Consider the following 18,244-nt stretch of genomic DNA (forward strand, 5'->3'; position numbering starts at 1 on the left):
TGTATACAGGTCTCTAAAGGAAGGTTGTCCAGAGGATGGAGCCAGGCTCTTCTCAGTGCTGCCAAGTAATGGGACAAGATGCAACAGGCAGAAACTGGAACTCAGAAAGTTCCACCTGAACATGGGGAAGAACTTTACTGCAAACATGACTGAGCACTGCAACAGAGTGCCCAAAGAGGTTGTGATGTCTCCTTGCCTTGGGATATTCAAAAGCAGCTTGGACACAATCTTGAGAAACGTGCTGTGGGGAACCTTGCCTGAGCAGGGAGAGTGGACTAAATCGTCTCCAGTGGTCCCTTCCAACCACACATGTTCTGTCATTCTGTGTGATTCTGTGAATAATAGCAGTAATAACAACAATAATAATAATAATAAAAAGAGGTAGCTAGTAATCAGAGTGGTGTACATTTGAGATCTACCAAATCGATCTGTGTCTTCTGAAAGGGAAAATAATTTGGTAAGTACGGACCTAAGGAATGCTTAAGGGGTCGTTATGGGGAACTTCTGCAAAGTGAGACTTGTGTAATGCCATGGGCAAAAGTTTGCAAAATATAGTATATGAAAGTAATTGATAAAAGGAAATAAAAAGTGGAAGTTGGGAATCAGTTTGCTTTCAGCCTACAGCACTGACCTCTGCTACCAGTTTCTGTGGTTGTAGCTTCCCTTCAAGAAAAAATTTGCAAATGCTGACTGTTCAAAGTAAACCTGCAAAGCTCTGGAAAATAAGGCTCACAGAATAAGACTAAAGGAATTTGTCTTACTGAAGAATTTTTGAGGTAACTTGATCACCATTAGTATAAACTTTTCCTTGAAATAATATGACTGATGATGGAGAAAGGAGATTTTTCCTTCGTGTGGAGACAAGACAGCAAGACTCAAAACCTTACAACTGAAGGTCAACTTAAGGTCTTGTCTTGTAAATCCTACATCTGAAAAAAAAAATATTATTTCCTAGCACTAATATTTACATTTATACAATTATGAAAAAGAAAGGGAATTTACAATTGTAAAATACAATTGCACACTGTGTGTATATATATGAATTACTGGCTTTTTGCTTGGTTTCTGGGACAATTTTTGTAGTTTGTAAGTGGAGTCAGTGTGGTATTGACCCTCTTAATCCTGAAATTAATAATTGCATGTGTTTTCTTGCTTCCTCTCTTTCTACAGTGCCATAACAAGGATTTTACCTGTACTGCCCTCAGTATTGTTGAGCCTCTTGGGTTTCCCTGCTCATGTCAATATAGTGATAGTAATACAAAAGTAAATACTGCTAAAATTCATTAAATCATGATACTTTCACAGGTTAAACCTATAATCATTTTTCCCTAAACACTATTTCCTTTCCTTTCTCCCCCACTCTGTTTAAGAGTGAGTAGGGTTTTGTTCTGCAAGTGTGTAATCTCTTAACATATAACCAGGTTTATAAATTAGAAAGAACATTAATAACGTGTTTCTGGTGAGTGGCTTCTTAATTTAGTTTTACTAAATCTGTTATGTATAAATTTAAAATTATATATAGTATCAAGTTTACTGCAGTAAAATTTGCCTGGGAAACAGTAGCAGAGAAAAGATGTAAGATTGAAGCAGAAAGTAAAGTTTGAGGGGATTTCAGCTTTTTATCCATGGGCAGAATCTTGCAGACTCAGACAGATGCTACACTTTTGTAAAGGTCTCCTTAGAGAGGCTGTGTAAAAGGATTAACGTCCAGGAAAAGACAGTTCTTAAAGTTGGTTCTATGACAAAAAATATGAATATAATTTCCTTTGATCTGAAAAAGTCTTTGTTAAGAAAAAAAACCAACCCAAATATCTTTATTAAAAAAAAGTTTGTGAGTTTCCCTTTCTGTTTATACTATTTTTACAGTGGGTAGTATCTTTCTAAACATGGAGAGCATTTTACTTGTTATTTGTTCAAGATTGCTCTGTATAACATGATTATGTTATAATCATGTTAACATCAGCTCTGTGAGAGCTGATGTGATTTGCTTGAGTATGTTCATTTCATTGCCAGAGTCATGGATTCAGTTGGGGGTTTTTGTGGTTTTTTTTTTGGTTTTTTTTACACACTGAATTTCACTGCTTACTTCGCTGTGAAATACTTTCATATAAATTTTACCTTGAATAGAAGAGAACTGTTCTTTTTTAACTTTAAGTACAAGAAGTTTGTTTCTTGGGTGAAAGGTAATCCAGCTGAAGAACTTTGAGCAAAGCTATCATTGGAAAAAACACTCAGTCTTTTCCCCCTTTTGTGTGAATTCTCTCTGCATTTGTTTGTTTAGGAGAAAAACAAAATTGGTTTGTATGTACCTCTGTGAAAGATACTCATGTCTTTTGCTAAAGAAGCTTTTACTGATCTCAAGAAAAATGTTACTAGATTCCGTATATATTATCCTGGCTGAAAAAAATTAAATATGTAGTAAAATATTCCAAATTTAAAAAAAGGTTATGACTTAGAAAAAGACAGTGAAAATTTTATCATGCAATGAGAAAGTTTAAGACATATTTCATGAGAAAGAACATTTCATGCTGCTACAAAATTAGTTTTCAGATAGTGCAACGCATTGGATACAGATATATTGGAAAAAATGCTGCCAATAAAGTTTATCTGCTTGTGATCAGTATGAAATATTTTAATTATAAATTGTATTTTTTTCTGTTCCCTTACAACATATAAATTCTGTTTTATTCTCTCTAAAAACTTTGTCTTTTTACTACCACAATTGCTTAAGAAACTATTAACTTACACTATAAATTGCATTAGCTTTTCATAGCTTTTCACAGAACAAAACCATTAGACTTACTGAATTAAATTCCTTATCCATAAGATCATTCCTATAAACATTTAATATCTTACTATCTTTTAATACTAAAAGCTTTTTCAACCTGCATTCTGTGTTGCCAAGATCCCCACGAAAACTCGATGACGATAAAACCCAAAAAGAAATATTTCAGTAATAGAAATGTTAAGTAAACAATCTTAGTTTGAATTTATACAACTAAACAAGGCCCATAAGAACCCGCAAACTTGAGATTCTGTAATGTTTTCAAATGTTTTTACCATCAGCTTGCCAGTTTTGATTCTTGTTTGATAAGAAATACCGAGGGAACGGCTGGAGCTGTGTCAGGGCAGGCTCAGGTTGGATCTCAGGGAGAGGTTCTTCCCCCAGAGGCTGGTTGGGCACTGAGCAGGCTCCCCAGGGCAGTGGGCACAGCACCAAGGCTTGATGTTGTTGAGGAAAAAAGTTTGTGCCTGTAAATTTCATTTTGTTTTTTTCACTACATGGAAATTAAAATATACACCTATGCATTTTGAATAAATAAATCTCAGGTTGTCCCAGTATTCTACTGCTTTTATTACTATTTTTATTTCAACAAGCAACTGCTTTGGTGGAAGACAGATTTATTTGATCAATCATAGCGTTATAAATTTAACCATGACAACCTACTATTGTAATTGTTATTTTTATTGGATTATATCCTTCTTGAACTCCATCTGTTCTATTTCATGTAGCATGATCTCTGTAACTGATACCCCTGTATTAAAAATTTCTTGACTTACTGTGAATATGCATAATAATATAGTATTTGAAGCTGGAAGAGAACTGATAGGCATACTTTAGACATGCACACTTAAGAGTTTTATTCCTAAAAAATGGCTCAGTTGCTTTATAAATTTTATTAAACTCACACTGGAATTATAGTATACAGAAAGACATGCCCTATACAATAAAAATAATTTTTTTCATTTGGTGATGAAACATATTTTGTTTATATATCCTTCCCCCAATTTGCACATTCTTCCTTTTTTTTACCAACTGCACCTCAGCTTTTCACCTCTTATTCACAGAATGATGCCTTTGTCATACTTATTCCAGACATTGCTTTTTAAAGAGCAACTGTTACAGCTCATGTCAGTATACTGCATTATTCAACCCTAGCATTTCACAGTTATTCCTTATTCTTCTCATTGCACAATTACTCTACGATGCCTCTGTAGGACTGAGCTTGATTTTATTTGCCAAAAGGTCTCTACATCAGCATCACACAACTAAATACATACTCTTTCCTTCACAAAATCTTATTTGTTACCAGATTTTTGTCCATATTGCAGAAACCTGTGATCTCTTTGTGTTTTTGGTATCCCTAACTATTGTTTGAAAAAAATTAAATATTTATCACAAAAAAACCCCGAACAATAAAATGTGATAGAGAATTTTTAACTAAAACTTGTGTTAGAATATACTACTTAAGTATTTATTTAGCCTGAAAGAGCTGTGTGAAACATTCCTAGAAAGCCCTGTTCTGTGGTACAGTGGCAGGGTGTCCAAGAGAAATGAAGAGTGACTGGTAGCATGTGAGAAAGCCCTGAATTCAAGCAGTGTTTCCATTGTGCAGACAGTCTTCCAGGGTAGGTGGAACCGTATGGAATTGTCACACTGAACAGGTTGTTTTGTCATTTGCCTGTATTTAATTGGAGAAACAAGTTGATAGTGACCATCTGGTTCTTGACAATTTCTACGAGGTGTTTTGGATTCCATTCTGGAATTCTTACTAAATTTCCAGTCAAGTTGCACACTGTAAGTTGCAACAAGAATATGTTTTAAGCTACATGTGCTGGGCAATAAAGCAGAAATTCATAAGAAGTTATTTTCCAGAAATAAAGCACAGCAGCTGTCGTAAAATAAATGCATAGTTATTCAAGGTATATCTATTTGAGATACATTGCTCGTTTCTCTTATTGTGGAAAGGCAGAAAAACGTGCCACGCACTGTTGGATTTTAGATAACACCTTTTTTCATATTCAGCTGTTTATGTGCCTTTCTATTACAAATTGAGATTGACATAAATTATTATAGGATAAGTGGTAAGTGCTCAGTGCTCAGTGAATTCTTCTGGGAATATCTCAAAGAAGTAGATGAGTTTCACAAATACGTGAGAATGAGACATCCAGGTAGAATAATTCCTTTTGAATTGATTCCTTTGATTCCTTTCTAATATGTACATTAGAAAGAAAAAAAGTTGAAAAATGTGGTTAACAGAAGCAAACAATACAAAGGCAGGTGTATCATCCATCCAGCAGAAATGTACACTTATTTTTTTTTTTTTTTGCTTCTGAATTGAAATTTGTGAAGACTTATTCAGACCCTGGGGTGTTGTTAAAGTAGTGTGTCTGCTGGTGTTTGTCTCTAGTGCTTCTAACTATTAATCACATGGTCTCATTCCTGGTGATTCATGACACCTGCCACCTCCCACCAGAGGATCAGAGTTGAAAATATGAGGCATATGAAAGAGATGAGACATTTTACCCCATCCAGCTCTGGAGTCTTCAGCACAGGAAAGACATGGACCATGAAGCAGGTCCAGAGGAGGGGCAAAAAAAATGGTCAGAGGGATGGAGCAGAACCTTTCCTATAAGGAAAGGCTGAGAAAGGATTTTTCAACTTGGAGAAGAGAAGCCTCCATGGAGACCTTAATGCTTAAAGGGAGTCTGTAAGAAAGCCTGCAGCAATGGAAACAGGGGTAATGATTTTAAACTAAAAGAGGGTAGAGGTAGACTACATAAAAGGAGGAAAATTTTACAAAAGGGGTAGTGAAACACTGGGACAGTTTGCTATAGGTGTCCCACCCCTGGAAACGTCCAAGGTCAGGTTGGATGGGGCTCTGTGCAACCTGACCTGGTGGAAGGTGTCCCTGCTTATGTCAGGGCAGTAGGACCTTTAAAGGTCCCTTCCAACTCAAATTATTCTGTGGTTTCATGATTGCATATCATGTAAGTAGATTTTTGAGAAAATACCTTTTTATTTTCTCCTCTTAATATTCATCTTGGTATCTAGGCTTACAATGTGGGTTTTGGCAGTAGAAAAAGGATCAGTGGCACATAAAATTGTTCTCTTGCCTCAGTAGTGTGAGCAGCTCTCTGTGTGAAACACAGCAGGTTCATATTCTTCTCTTTCTGGTGCAGTTTATGACTAACTAGTTCCTTTTATTTTCTGTGCTGTAAAGAAACCTTTCACTAGTGATATCCTTTTCTAACACTCACCAGTGCAGTGCATTTGCTCATAAGATGAAATCTCGCTTCCCTTCATTTTTTTTTTCTTTTTTGTGCTCACCAGTTGGACAATTTGTCCCAAGTAGCACAGCTTCTTTTACCATTACAAATCTAATCTGTGGATAATGAAGTGAAAAAATGAGCTTGTGCTGAGACAGTAGAGAGTAGCTATAAAATTTTGCCTTTTGTATTGTGTAAACCTAGAGCAGGAAATAAAGTTGTGAAAGTAAAGAATAGTTTTATTTCTTCGTTTCTCATGAATGAAGAACTCTGAATTTGGTGGAAGTGTGGTATATGTGAGTTTATCAAGAGCAATTAATAAATCCTATTGTTTGTTGTGAATGTATATGATTTATGGGACTTGAGAGAACTTCTAGTTTAAAAAGTCATGGCCAGTACAGTCTTTAGAAAGAGTTTTCCTTAAAGAACCAAATTAAACAACTTTAAAAAAATAATAATTTTTGAAGGTGATCACAAAACTCCCTCGAGACATTCATGTAAAAGTCTTGCTGCTAATTAGAAATATCCATAATTATTCACCAGAAACTCTTAATTATGACAGTGAGAAAAAGATTTTCCATTAATTAATATTTATGATTTTTGAGAGGAAATCTGGTAGACAAACAGAAGGGTTAGAAGAAGAAAAATTCACCTGTGACTTCTCACTTGTCTGTTCCACCCAGAGAATATGATTGCCCTGCAAAGAACCACTTCATAAAGTTGACATAATTTCCTCTTTTCCTAAACAACAGATGCCAGCCCAGTATAATTAGGGAAAGATTTGCTTTTACTTCTTCCAGGTTTTAAAGTTAATCTTCTTTCAGCTAAAACTAGATCAGATATTGATTCTCAATTTATATTTTTCAAATTTAAATGGAGATTGAACACATGCTCTGTATAGTAATTGAGCTGGAGAGGCATTTAACATCCAAAGTATTGATTAACATTTGCTTGTTTATGCACAATTGATTGCAAACTGCAGTTAAGTCTCCTTATTCCGAAACTCTCAGGTTTTATTCTGTATGATGCTAAGACTTGCATACCAATAATTGTGAGATAATGATTTTGTCCTGTGTCTTTATCAAACACACATGCCATTGGCAAAGCAGATTTTCACTTTTGTCAAGCTTGCAGTTGTTAAAAAGGGTTGAGATTATTTTTTATTTGATTTGGTTCAGTTTGTTTGTTTGGGTGGTTTTGTTTTTTTTTAGAAACAAATGTGATTGCACATTAAATGTGATTGCAAGACCTGTGCTGACATAGGTCTAAAGGAAATAAAAAGCATGTGGTGAAATTGTAGCTTTGTACTAAGACAAAGACTAGGATGTGCCAGTTGTTACCCATGCAAATCATAGGGAGTGAGCTGTGAACCATTTCCCAGTTTTTCTCAGAGGTTGGGTTAGAAGTGAGCAAGTACAGCCACGTGAAAAACATTTAAACCCTGATAGTCTCATGAAATACTGGGGGGGGAGGGGGGAACAACAACAAAAAAGTAAAAATGCTGCTCCAGTACTGATACTTTTACACATAGTACAAGGAGAAGAATTTTTTAGAGATATACTGCTCTCACACACAGAGTTGATCCTGTTATAGTTCCAGTAAGTGGTGCTTGTTGCATTAACCTGAACGTGGTGTTTTTCATTGGCAGATAATTGCGATGCTCAGTTGGTGTCTGCTTTGCCTCAGTTATCATTCAGCAGTTCTTCAGAGCTGTCCAGCAGCCACAGCCCTGGGTTTGCAAGGCTTAATCGAAGAGAGGGTGAGTGCATTTTACTGATCATTTTTAATTTTTTTTTAATGTGATTTTTTTTAAGAATTTTTTTATCTGTGCACAATGTTAAAATGATGCATAACTGGATATGGTCCAAATTTTTACTAAAGTGAAGGAAACTTGACTGTTATTTTATTATTTATTTTAAACCTCTACACAAATCATCTGAAATCTCTGTTTAGGTTTCAATCATATTTACTAATTAATCATACATTTTCACTCTTTTTGGCCAATTATGGGAATTTTTTTTAAGCTAAATGCAATTAAAATTAGATAGCATTGATATTTTTATCTTTTTTGATGTAGCTAAAAGGTTTAGACACTTGGGTATCTGACAGAATCTCTGGAGATTAACCATTTTACCTGAAGTTTAGAGGTAAATCAAATATTATACATTGTGTCGAGAATACTGTAGGAATAAGAGATTATGATTTTCTTTTAACTGTAGTAAACATGTTCTCCATTCCTAGTGATGACACTCCTGCTACATCTTCTGTGTGAAGAGAAGTTTTTTGACCATGTCTGTTAGATTACATAAAATCTGTCAAAAAAATATTTAGACTGTCATTGCACATTAGACTTTGTGCTGTGCTTGTGGTCTATTTTTAACAATTAATTGTTAAAAAAACCCTAAACATACAAGTACACTGAACATTCAAAAGCTAAAAATACTGAGAAATCTCAGTCATCAATCTCATTAAGTATCCAAGAGCTCAGTCATTTCTGTCAATAACATCCTAAAGGCAGTTTTTCTCCTTTTTTTTCCCCAGCATACCAGCAAGGGTTTTAACATCACAGTGCTACTGCTAAGGGGTAATAAATATCTTTAGGGAGGATTTTATGTTGTTATTGGTAAACAAAATCCCACTTGTTGACACCCTGAAGAAAGAAAATTCTCTGGTTTAAAATTATGGCTCTTAAAACAGCTAAACTCTGGGTTAAAATAAAAACAATTTAGATGTGCAAGAGTGTACGTTACAGTTCCAAATAATTTCTGTCTGGTGTCTGTAAACCAACCAGGAACCACAGTGCAGTCTAAATTCAAGTTACAAAGCTCAATTTCCCACCTATGGTAAGTTGTTAGACTGCATGAGGGCTCAGTGGCTGCTCTGTGGGCTTATTGAAGAAGGAGCTCCTATGGATGCTGTCTTTTATGTAATTATTACTGATAAGGAGTCTGATGAATAAACTGATTGAAAGCTTCAATCTTGGGAGACTTCACTGAAATACTGTGTCTTAGGTCAAAACCTAGTCTTAATAATTCAACATTAATACAGATGATGAGAACAGTGGTGGATATTCAGAGACATCCAATTCCCCTCGTATGTTCAACTAGAATATTTTACATTCATTTATATAATAGAGAAGTATGTAAATTAAATCCTAAGGATATTTTGCACTGCCAAAAGTATTACTGTCCTTGGATCTCCGTGATTTATTGGAATATCTGCTGCAAACTGATAGATATAGTGGAGAAGGAATATCCCAAACTATTTAGTTATCCTAGTGTACAGATTTGATAAATATGAACTTCTGTTTTGAATGAAGTTGTGATATCAATGAAAATTGTGTGACCTGGAAGGACTCGCCTTCAATAACATAATCTTAAATAAATCAGTTTTAACTTGGATTTTATTCTTTATTTTTCAGTGAGAGTACAGATTCAGTACTTGCTATGGAACCAGGAATACCTTTTCTACACTGTATTTGTATTTAACTCTTTTCTGTGAATTTTCAAGGGTAAACTGAAAATTTGTAGGTGTATATACATGAAAGCTTTATTTGGATGGAACAAAGCTAGTCATTGTACATACATGGTTTTAAACAAAAACATTTAGCCACACAAGAAATGACTGCTAAACTATATAGACTGGTAGACTGGGGAAAAAAAAGTCTTTTATTAGGGAAATATTGTATTTCTGTGTTGTCAGTGATGTTATAGAAGCAATGAACACATCATTACAGTTTCAGAAGAAATTGTCTGGTAATTGAAAGTGGATAATTCATAGATAATTCTCTACTTTGAATAAAACCAAATCATTTATTCATCTCCAATTAGTGGTTTTGAGTGACTGTGACTTTCTGACATTCATTTAGGATAAGCAGATTGTGGTTCTAACCTAATAATATCTCTAGTCCTCAAAATGCCAAGACTAGGGAAATTTGAATGCAATTTATACAGGAAAAAGTTGAGAGTGTTTACACTGATTATTTAGGAGTCTAACTTTGGTCATCAATAAAGAAATAAACCAAATATACCTATAAATGGCATTGTTTCGGTTAGCAATGAAAAGTTAAAAAGTAGCAGGAACTTTATCAGGAATGTGGAAAGTTACACTGAAATGGTTCTTTGACCGTGTAGCTTTGTGTTTACTAAATGTAGAAAATTGATAGGGAAAGTTAAAGGGATTGAGGAGAGACCATAAATAACGATTTTAACTGTGGTTAAAAAAAAAAAAAGAAAGTACAAAGTATATTTTACATGAAGACATAATAAAAATTATGAGAGCAGAGATGGATTAGTAGAACAGCTAACTGAGAATATGTTTCAGTTCTCTGTAAGGAAAAAGATAATGTGATTGAAATCCATGATAACAAAAATATTTCCAGTCCATTAGCAGTTAAGGAAAGTGATAACATCCAGAAATAACTCATTAAATGTTCTTCAAAGTTTTAATTATTACTCGTTCATTGATTTCCTGGAGTTTTGCAGATATTCAGTACTTCAGCACAGCTAATGAATGCTACCAACTGCTAAGTAGTTACTCTGATATCAGATTTGTTTGCAATAACAGAAAAGTAGAGAGAAAAATCAAGTAACAAAAACTAAGTAAAAAAAATAACCAAATACTAATAGCAGTTAAATATTTTTAAAATGGAAAAATAAATTTTATAAATCTCTGATTTGATTATTTCAATATAGTAGACATAAATGCAGGGTTTTCATATACGTGGACATTGACTTTTGGCCCAGTGTCGTATGACTTTCTAATTTTAAGTAATAGCACAATATTGGTACAGTCCAAATTAGGTGTATTAAGATCTAGCTGGTTGACCTCAAAAAGCATTCATTATTCCTGTATAAAGGCATTTCCACAGAATTTCAAAGGAGTCTCTAAGGCCAACTTTGTTCAGTACTTCTGTTGGTTATACACAAGCAAACACAAATCCATAGTGACAAGAACCATAAATGCCAGTACCTAGGCTGGACCATCAAGGATGTGCTTCTGTGCACACAGAGAGAGGGTTGTGTCACTGATGAGCTCAGGACCTTCTGATTTTGTCTGCAGTGGGATGAGTATCTCACACTGGTTGTACATACACTCTTCAACCTAAGGCAACTGAAGGCCCACACCAAGACCTTAAACCATCTTGTCCAGGAGCTGCTTTATGCTGATGATGCCGCCCTTGTTGCCCACACAGAAGCAGCTCTGCAGCGTTTGACATCCTGCTTTGCTGAGCTGCTGAGCTCTTTGGGCTGGAAGTCAGCTTAAAGAAGACAGAAGTTCTCCATCAACCTGCACCTCAGGAAGTCCCCCATCATCCCCACATCACCATTGGCAATCAGAGCTCAAATCAGTCCAGCAGTTTAATTCCCTAGGCAGCCTCATCTCCTCGGATGGTGAGAGTGATGGAGAGACAGACAACAGGTTAGCAAAGGCATACAGTGCCTTCAGAAAGCTTCATAAAAGAGTTTGGTGAAATAAACACCTGAAGAAAAGCACCAAGGTCAGTGTTTACAGAGCCATAGTGCTGTCTACTCTCTCATATGGATCTGAATCCTGGGTCATCTACAGCCACCACCTGCGACTCCTGGAACGCTTCCATCAACGCTGCCTCCGAACAATCCTAAACATCCACTGGTCAGATGATGTGACCAATCCATCTGTTCTAGAACAGGCAGCAGTCACAAGCATTGAGGCCATGTTGCTGAGAACGCAGCTGTGCTGGGCAGGGCACGTCTCCAGGATGAAGGACCAACCACCCCCTCCCTAAGATCCTGCTTTATGGTGAACTTGCCACCGGCTGCTGCAAGAGAGGAGCCCCAAAGAGGAGATACAAGGACTGCCTGAAACAACATCTCAGCCTTGGCCATATTGATCACCAGAACTGGTCTGCTCTGGGCTCCAATCAGGAGGTCTGGAGACACCCCATCTCTAACGCTGCTGATGCCTTTGAGAACGCAGCAGGATCACCCTGGAGGAGAAAAGACAACGCAGAAAGAATCGTGTCTTGCAGAATTTCCCACCTAAGGAGTCTTTCTGCTGTGCCTTTTGCAACCGGACGTGTCTGTCTCGTATTGGCCTTTTCAGCCACCAGTGTGTTTGTAACAAACGTGGGCAGAGCCCTTCCCAAATCTTCGTTTGTGAAGCCTGACCATGATGTACATACACTCTAGGTCTCCATTCCTTTCCCACTGGAAAAGATTTAGTAATTGCACTATGAGCCTTTATACCCAAGAATGCAGCAGACTTTCTTTTGAATTAATGAACTTTTGCAACCTTACAGGTAAAAAATTAAGAAGACAGTTATTCCACAGGAGCGCACACACCACTGGAAGAGCCTTCATATTTGGGCAGCTAAATAAGCTAGATAAGGATTTGGCTGTTATCTTGCCCCATATTCACACACAATTATTTGATCAAAATATGACAGAAGGAAATTGAATATAGCAGTTGTTAAATAGCCAAAAAACCTGGCTTAGAGCTTTCTCCTTCCCTGAAGTAGGAAGAAACCCATGTATTTTAATTATGCTGTCAGCTTACATTGCCAGTTTGTCAGAATCACCCTGAAAATTTGAATGCATTAACAACTACCTGGTCTGGTTTTTTTTCTGGTGCGTATATGGAGCTTCTTTGTCTTTTTAATTAACCTTTACCTTACCATTTCACTGAATATCAAACTTATCTTATTGCAGTCATTTTATTTCAAAGAGCATTTAAAAGATAGTTTGCTAAATTTGGTACTGTAAGAGGCATATTTTTGTTTTTATGAAACAGTATAGTTTAATCACCTTTTGAGAACTCACACTAAGTAGGTCAAAATGGATAAAGGAATTCTATCAACAGTTAAAGAAAACATCAAGTCAGTGGTTAAAGAAAAAGAACATTTCTCCCACATTAAGAAGGGCTATTTTCAGCATTTTTTTTAAGAAGCAGTTTAACCTTCATAATGTAGTGCAAGCAATTAAAATTAGAGCAACAGACAAATTAAAAAACCTTAATAGCAGCTGGGATTGTATGTCACCAAAACATCATCAGGAAGAGCTTACTCTCTCCGTTTCAGTAATATGCAAATAAAATTCATTGGGGCTGATATTTTGCTTTACTAAAAACAATAAGAAAATGACACTAGAACAAAAAAGATCTAACCTGGTGTAATTATTATGGTTTTATAAATTAACAGCAAATCTAAGTTGAACCATATAGCATCATGACTTAGATTTTTATGACTTACCTGACTTCAGCAGTTATGTTAGGAAAAAGTAACAGTCTAAATCTTTTACTTTTAAATAAAAATGCAAGAAGCACTTCCTGCAGTGATTTCTGCATAAAAGATGCGTGCTGTTGTATTGTCAGTGAAATTCCAGTACCATTCAGTTTCTGAGGAAGAAATCATAGATTTTTTTTTCTGTAGCTTCTGCAACAATTACAGCTTTCAGTGAGAACATTGCCATTGATCTCTCGGTATATTAATCATGAAATTGTCTTTAATACCGTTGTACAGCTTCACTTTTTCTGTAGGAAAAGTTTTTAACATCTGTATTAAACACCTTAAAATATCTGGCCACATATGAAAGTTGCATATGGTGTTGCACGTGCACATGTTGCACTCGCATGATTTTAAAAAATTCTGAAGCGTACATTAAAGGTAGAATTTGGGGCAGTATTATTTATGTCTAAATTCAAATTTATGCTGCTTTTGTTTTGCTTTGTCTTGTGTTCATATCTGTATGTCTTGTGAGTCTGATATTGCAATAGGGTGTAGGAGAGCAGGAAAGAGAAAATGAGAAAGAAAGAGAAAAAAAGAAAAAGAAAACTAAATTCTCTCTTAAACAGAGTGAGTAAATAGGATCAAAGATTTACTAACATTTTAAATATTTACAGCCCATTGTGATTTCATGAACATTTAGGAGGAGTTAGGAATATTCATACAGTTATTTCTAGAAACCTAATTCCAGCCTTGTCGTCAAAATTCATTCAAGCATAACAAAGCATAACAAAAGGTTTCAACCAGCTATTTCATGTGTTTCATCAGTGGAATAGTAAAATCAAATTATGGCGAAATGCAGAGAAGAAATGTTAATAAGAGTATTTTATTGCTGAAATTTGTTTGGGTCTGTTTTTCTACCTGAAATAGAGCTATGGGGATAGAGCAAAAAAAAGAAAAAAGAGAACAATTTTTTAAAAAGATCAAATAAAATTTACTTCAAAAATAAAATTTACTACAACCCCTTATCCCCTTTGTTAAAGTTAATATAATAAAAACCAGCAATCTGGATATAGCCATTCTGATATTCTGCGTTTAGATGGTTTTGGGTAAAATATTTTTGAAATCTTATAGAAAGGCTAAATTTTATGAAAAATTTGAATCATTGTGATGGCTTTTACAGAGTCACGATAGAATTTGACTTCCAGCATCCTTTGCAGTAATGAAAAATTTAAGATCATACCTCTTTTACTATTTTGAGGGATGCAAAAATAGATTGTAAGTGATGATGCACCTGATTTTCCTCAATTTTTTCCTGCATGTTTGAGGCAAGGGGAGAGGGGCTGGAATTTTTTTGCTGAAAAATCAAAAGCACTCCTAAGTGTTCACCAATTTCTAGACTGGACAAATTTGGGATACTTAAAAATTTCCTAAATTGAAAAAAAAAAAAGCGGAAATTTTTCCATTTTTAAAGAACTCTGAAATTTTCAATTTTAAAGGGAAGCAATCTAGAAATATGAAACATTTTTCCTGCCGTGCCCCTGCAGAAAATTCCAAGATTTTACTTGGACATCTCCTTTAAAATAGTTTTCCTTAGCCTGTTAGGAATCAATTTTTTGGCATACATGGTTTTTTTTTTTGTTTTATTATCCTGCTCATACTGCCATTACACTGTCATGTCAGAGCCATACTAGGGTCTACAGATAAATGGAGAACTCAGAATTCCTGGATTAAATCAGTCTCAAAACCCTACAAAATGGTGTCATTCTAACGAATATTTTAGTCACTATTTCCCTTAGAATCAAATACTAATAATTCATCTAAATATTTTCATAATTTTTATACTATTATGCAATGTTTGTCATATTACATTCTAGTCTAAATCCTTAGATATCTCAAAGATACAGAAAATCATGAGCTAAGCAACTTCAGAAAATAGTAGGTAAGAGCTGAAAGGACATTAGACACTCACAAAAAGTGTCTTTAGAAAGTAACAAACTCATGATATTAAATCCACTGAGATACAAAGGAATTTTTCTGGTGAAAAGTTACTGACTTGTCTCTGTCTCGTCTTTTTGCTATAAAAGTGAACAGAAATAAAGTGCCCATTAATGGGATTTTATTTTTAAAATTTTTAATCAAATTCAATATTAAAGTTAGATCTAATAATAAAGAATAAGTGAAATACACAGATATAATTAGATAATGATATTATGCATGCAAAATGCATTTTTACATACATAATGCATTTTTCATTCTATTTTTTAAACTTTCTGTCCCAAACTGGTCCTGCTCTGGACTTTTGAGGCGAGATGGACAGTGATTTCCTATTTCTTTGCTGTTTTAAATAAACTTCATCGGCCTCCTGGCCGGATGAAAAAGAGCAGTCTTTGTCTAACTTATATCCTTTTGTTTTTCTCCCAAAACATGAATAATTTATGTTCTATGTGAATAATCTTCAGTTACAACCTATTGTATGTAAGAATTTCGACAGAGAAATGAGTGTTGCATCATGAAAATTAGTGCAACAGAAACCCAGTACACTTGTTAGTCTGTTAGTCTGTCATTATTTAACAAAATGAAGAATTCTGTTTTGAGTAATACAAAGTTCAGTGCTATGTATTTTTGTGTATTAATGTCATTTAAGAATCAATGGATTGTACTGCACCTTAAAGAAATATTTTCAACATTTGCAGGATGAAAGATTTTTCTTAGTTATTTTTTTGCAGTTGAATAACTTATGAACTTGTGACTGCTCCAAAAAGCCTTCACCTGTGTGTTCTAAAATTGCCATGGATGCTCTGACATGAGAGCTGCTTTGCATATTTTGTAGGTTTTGCAGTCCCCCTTCAATTTTAAAATTTTAAATATTAGGGACCTAAATTGCAGTGTCATGAAGATTCTAGAATTTAAATAATTTCTTTAACTTTCTTTCTGTTGTTGTTGTTGTCTCTTCCTAGTGACACAGTTGTACTTGTATATTATATATATATATTATATTATATATAGTATATTATATATTATTATATTATATTTATATATTATATATTATATATTATATATTATATATTATATATTATATTATATATTATATATTATAATTATATAATATTACATAGTATATATGATATACACATATATGTATATATATTATATTATATATATTATACATATATACCATATACATATGCATATAGATATATAATATTATATATTATGAACCATGTCACAGGAAACTAAAAGATCACCAATAAATTGAGCTGCTCAGTCTTCAGTATCTCGAGGTAAAAGAATCATCTTCCTTTATATAGTGTGTGAGTTTACCTAGGCTTCCAGAAGATAAACAAAGAGAAATGTAACCTTAAATAGTCCTGTTTGAGGAAGTAGGTTTAAATGGAAATTCAAAATAAAATCCAAAATTAAATTGTTGCCCACATTAACAAATGCATCTAAGGAGAGGTTAGTCATTGTATTCAAAACTAATTATTCATTCTCAAACTATACATAATTAATCTGAAAGCTCAGTAGGAATCTTCAAGACTTTTCAAGGTTTGAAATCCAAAACAGAATTTTAAGTCTCTTACCCAGGAATTTCTTGAAAAATAAATATTTAAATAAATAAATAAATAAATAAATAAATAAATAAATAAATAAAAATCCACGAGAAACTAGTACTAACTAAATCTCCAGGAAAAGGAGAAGGACTTAGTTAAAATCATTTGCATCTTGAAAAAATATGTTTTGCTCAATAGTGGCTGAAAACAGTGGGTAACGCAATATAGAAATATTATTCCCCATTTTATCAACATTTATTTTTTGTTGATAAATTGAAACGATCTCTTCATTTTAAAATTTCTCAAACTTAACAAAACATATACATTAGTGAATATCCTGTGGGAGCAGGACAGTACAAGTATGGCTAGGCTAATGTGATTTTGAAATGCAGATGGGATTTTAAGTACATAATTAGTGTCATTGATCAGGCATTGATTTAAAAATATCCACAAATGAGATCTCCGGTGTTGCCAGCTGCAAGAAAAGAGACACAAGGGTGGAATTTTAACATAACCACAGTCCAGAAACCTTTACACTTTTAGCATGATATATGATGATAGCTGCATTCTGAATTTTTAAAGGGTAATGTTAGAAATAATTTTAATGATTAAATAAAAATGTTAAACAAACGTATAAAATAGACGTCACCCAAAATTTTTTCAGCGTTATGGTTTACTTGGGTTGTGGGTAAAAAGTTGTGCTCATTATTTTTAGAAATAAAGCAGCCGAAGTCTTCCTTTGATATTAGATCCGTGAGCTGGAGAAAGATGAATGTCTTTCTGATGGGAAATCAAAAGTGTCTATTGATTCTAAGGCATAAATTGTCAGAAGATCACTGGTAGGATCTCACTGATAAATCTGTTTTCAGACAGCCTTGATATTTCGACTTCTACGTTTTAAAAGGGATTAAGCTGCCTCATGTTGAGTGCACCTGATTTCTACATATAGAACGAAAGGATGGAGTGGGACCTCCACTTTTGCTGTTGTTGAGAGGGATAATAGATTTACATCTGGAAAGCAGAACCCTTTGTTTGAGGTTATTGTATGTCTCTAATTCTGAAATAGGATGTTTGCAGTCTAAGAACGTTCATAAAATCGTGGATTTTAATTAAGCTCAAAACAAAAGAAAAAAATAGCAGACCACAAAAAGTGAATTCAGGTCCTTAAATATTGTAGAAGTACCTCAGATCAAAACAAAATCAGAGTTGATTTAGGACGAGAAAGAACTGGAAAAATATATTTGTTTTTTCTTTGGGTAATTTTAGTTTTTCTCCTTTTATTCCATCTCATTTTCCACAAGAGATTTTTCATACGATATTCAGTGAAGCATTTTCATGTTTTTCAATATATCTTTGCAATATTTATATCCAAAAACTTATAAGAAATCTTATAAACATGTTTTGATTGATAGACCATGAGAGTTTAATTGGATATTTT

At 34.2% G+C, this 18,244-nt stretch overlaps 1 protein-coding gene across 2 annotated transcripts in view; it reads left to right on the top strand.

Annotated features, from left to right (window-relative positions):
• Window positions 1-18,244, top strand: part of CNTNAP3C (contactin associated protein like 3C) — a 200,573-nt gene that overhangs the window by 37,657 nt on the left and 144,672 nt on the right. For both annotated transcript variants that reach the window (XM_029965411.1, XM_029965412.1), the window contains exon 2: window positions 7,700-7,810. In XM_029965411.1, coding sequence (XP_029821271.1) covers window positions 7,700-7,810 — 111 coding nt within the window. The remainder of the gene's footprint in view (window positions 1-7,699; window positions 7,811-18,244) is intronic.

This window comes from Manacus vitellinus, unplaced genomic scaffold (assembly GCF_001715985.3).
Source record: "Manacus vitellinus isolate BGI_N305 unplaced genomic scaffold, ASM171598v3 scaffold_9_pilon, whole genome shotgun sequence".
NCBI lineage: Eukaryota > Metazoa > Chordata > Aves > Passeriformes > Pipridae > Manacus > Manacus vitellinus.